The sequence below is a fragment of the Phalaenopsis equestris genome, unplaced genomic scaffold (genome assembly GCF_001263595.1).
Source record: "Phalaenopsis equestris unplaced genomic scaffold, ASM126359v1 Scaffold001115, whole genome shotgun sequence".
In the NCBI taxonomy this organism is placed as follows: Eukaryota; Viridiplantae; Streptophyta; class Magnoliopsida; order Asparagales; family Orchidaceae; genus Phalaenopsis; species Phalaenopsis equestris.
Genome location: NW_018165554.1, coordinates 1,457 through 3,853, shown reverse-complemented (window position 1 = coordinate 3,853; position 2,397 = coordinate 1,457). Strand labels below are relative to the sequence as shown.

At 35.8% G+C, this 2,397-nt stretch overlaps 1 protein-coding gene across 1 annotated transcript in view; it reads right to left on the bottom strand.

Moving 5' to 3' along the window:
• LOC110033218 (intracellular protein transport protein USO1) overlaps positions 1-2,397 on the bottom strand; it is a gene marked incomplete in the record, with an annotated part of 3,892 nt that overhangs the window by 489 nt on the left and 1,006 nt on the right. The window contains 1 exon segment of the mRNA XM_020737127.1: positions 1,025-1,158. Coding sequence (XP_020592786.1) covers positions 1,025-1,158 — 134 coding nt within the window.

The window sequence follows — 2,397 nt, the reverse complement described above, 5'->3', positions numbered from 1 at the left end:
CAGATATTTAAGAAGACAATAAAGAAGTTCAGAAAATAACTTAATGTGTGTATTTAGCTATTTCATTGTATGATTGAGTGTTTAATTATCCTAACAATATCTCAAAAATGATAAACACACTAATTAAATATATAGAAAAGATATAATTCATTCATATCAATCATACTTGTATGTTTTGTATTTTTTTGAAAATTTTTGTATCATCTATCCTATATGAATTAGTTATAGCATCCTCTCATGTTGATATTTTAGCATTGTTTTCTTAACTCATACCACATTAGTCATTTACTTGATTTGCATGAAGATATTCACAAATACATGACCACTAATTATAGGAATTATAGTGGAACCAAATACTCGGTTCTCTTCCGCCTGGAACCGAATACTGCCACAATTGGCAGCAGTAATCGGTTCAGAACAGCAGCTAACAGCCCATGAACACCCCTGGTTACAGACCAAATAGCAGGTTTTCTAAGGAACACCCGCTCTCTGCACAAAGGAAGCGATAAAATGATATTGGAGTTAACCCACGCAATAATATGCAAACAAATATTATAACTAATGTAGGGTTTGTAAGCTTGAAGTTGTTCTACTGAAAGGCCACCAACCAAATGATGATCATAAAGATCAAGCAATGTATTGCGATAGACCAAAATAGGAGAATCTGAAGATATAGAAGAATTCCAACAAAAAGAAAGAGCAACAAAAAAGAAAAGCTAGTTGCCTCTTTTTAGCATGACTAATAGAACCCTCTCAACAAAACAGTAGATAGATGTCTTTCAACGTGCAGAAACAAACAATGTCTCTAAACAGCAGATAGATGTCTTTCAACGTGCAGAAACAAACAATGCATATAAATGCATTCCTGAATGCACGTTGAATAGTATATTTTCAAATCTAAGAAAAAACATAATGAATAACAAGCTGCCGCAATTCACTGCATACAATTGCTGCTATCAATTTTGACTGAGAAAGTCAAAGTAATATATTACATACAATCTCAGTTCGATGAAGACATTATGACCTGTGAAAGGGTAGATGTTTCGTTTTCGAAGGAGGATATCTTCTTCTGTTTCTCAAAAATCTGTTGGCAAATCTGAGCTTTTTCTTTCTCTAGGTCCTCAGACTCGGTACTTATACGTGTAGTTTCTGATGCAACTGAGAGAAGCAGTAGCATAGATTCCTGTCACTCGTCAAGATATGATAATTTCCACAGCAAGCTTAACCGATTGCCAGAAGCTACAAATGCATCGGTGACCACGGGAATCAAGCATAGTTTATTTAATCTAAACAGCTTTCCTTCCAGTACATTTAACTGTTAATTAGAAGGTACGGCGGTTTCTCATTATTGGTAATGAATTATTTAAAGCATAGATCAATGGTGGAATGCTATTATTTCATATAAAAATGGATAAAATAGTAACACTCAAGAAGTAAATGGGGGAAGAAATTGAAAAAGTGGAGAGTATATATAACTGCAGCACTGCTTAAAATTTTATATGCCAAGTAAAATGTTTTTAAATTTGCATTCAGATTCAGGCCACGGAGACCGATTTAGAAAATATGAGCTAATTGGCTATTTAACTATCCATATTCGCACGCTACTGCAAAGCTGCATTTAAGATTCACTTAATGAAGACCGCAGCAGAGATTCAATTTTGGTTCAAATAACAATATAGTAGAAATTAGGAGATTAACAAACTATATTCTAGTCCTCGGTTAAGCCCCATCAAAATTCTTAGCATATTTTCATCAGAAATTCTTAACATATTTTCAAATATCAGAAGAGCATTGTAGCTAAAACGGATGCCCATGACAAGCATAAAGCTTAGACTGCCATTTCCACAAGCACTCGGAAGAACTAAGGGAGACGAGGACAGAAAGAGCGATACCTGAGAAAAGATCCTTCTCCAATGCCTCAATTGCTGTCTTCTGCCTCTGCTCTTCCACTGACTTCTTAGCGGCCACCTCCTCAATATCTGTAACCAAAACCCCAGATCATGCAAGTAAATGATCGTTTATCAAAAGGAAACCGCAAGATTAAGAATCTAAGGTATAATGACTGGATGGATTTCTCTAACGAGAGGAGATGGAATGAAAGAGAATAGGAATCAATATCCTCGAGCGAAGAGATCGTAGAAAGTGACATCCGAAGTTTTTAAACATAGTAGTCAGAGAGTAGAAGAGAATCAAACACACCGTTCATCTGAGACCTCAAACTCCGAAGATTTTGAAAAAAATTTACATCAGTACTACGCACGTAGAGTAACGTGCGTATCCAATGAAATCACGCCACGATACCCCGCGCGACGCAGAAAAAAAAAACGGCGCAGTAACACGGGGAATATTCTCCCCCGTGTTATTCATGTGTTATTGTGTGTTATTCATGTGTTATTG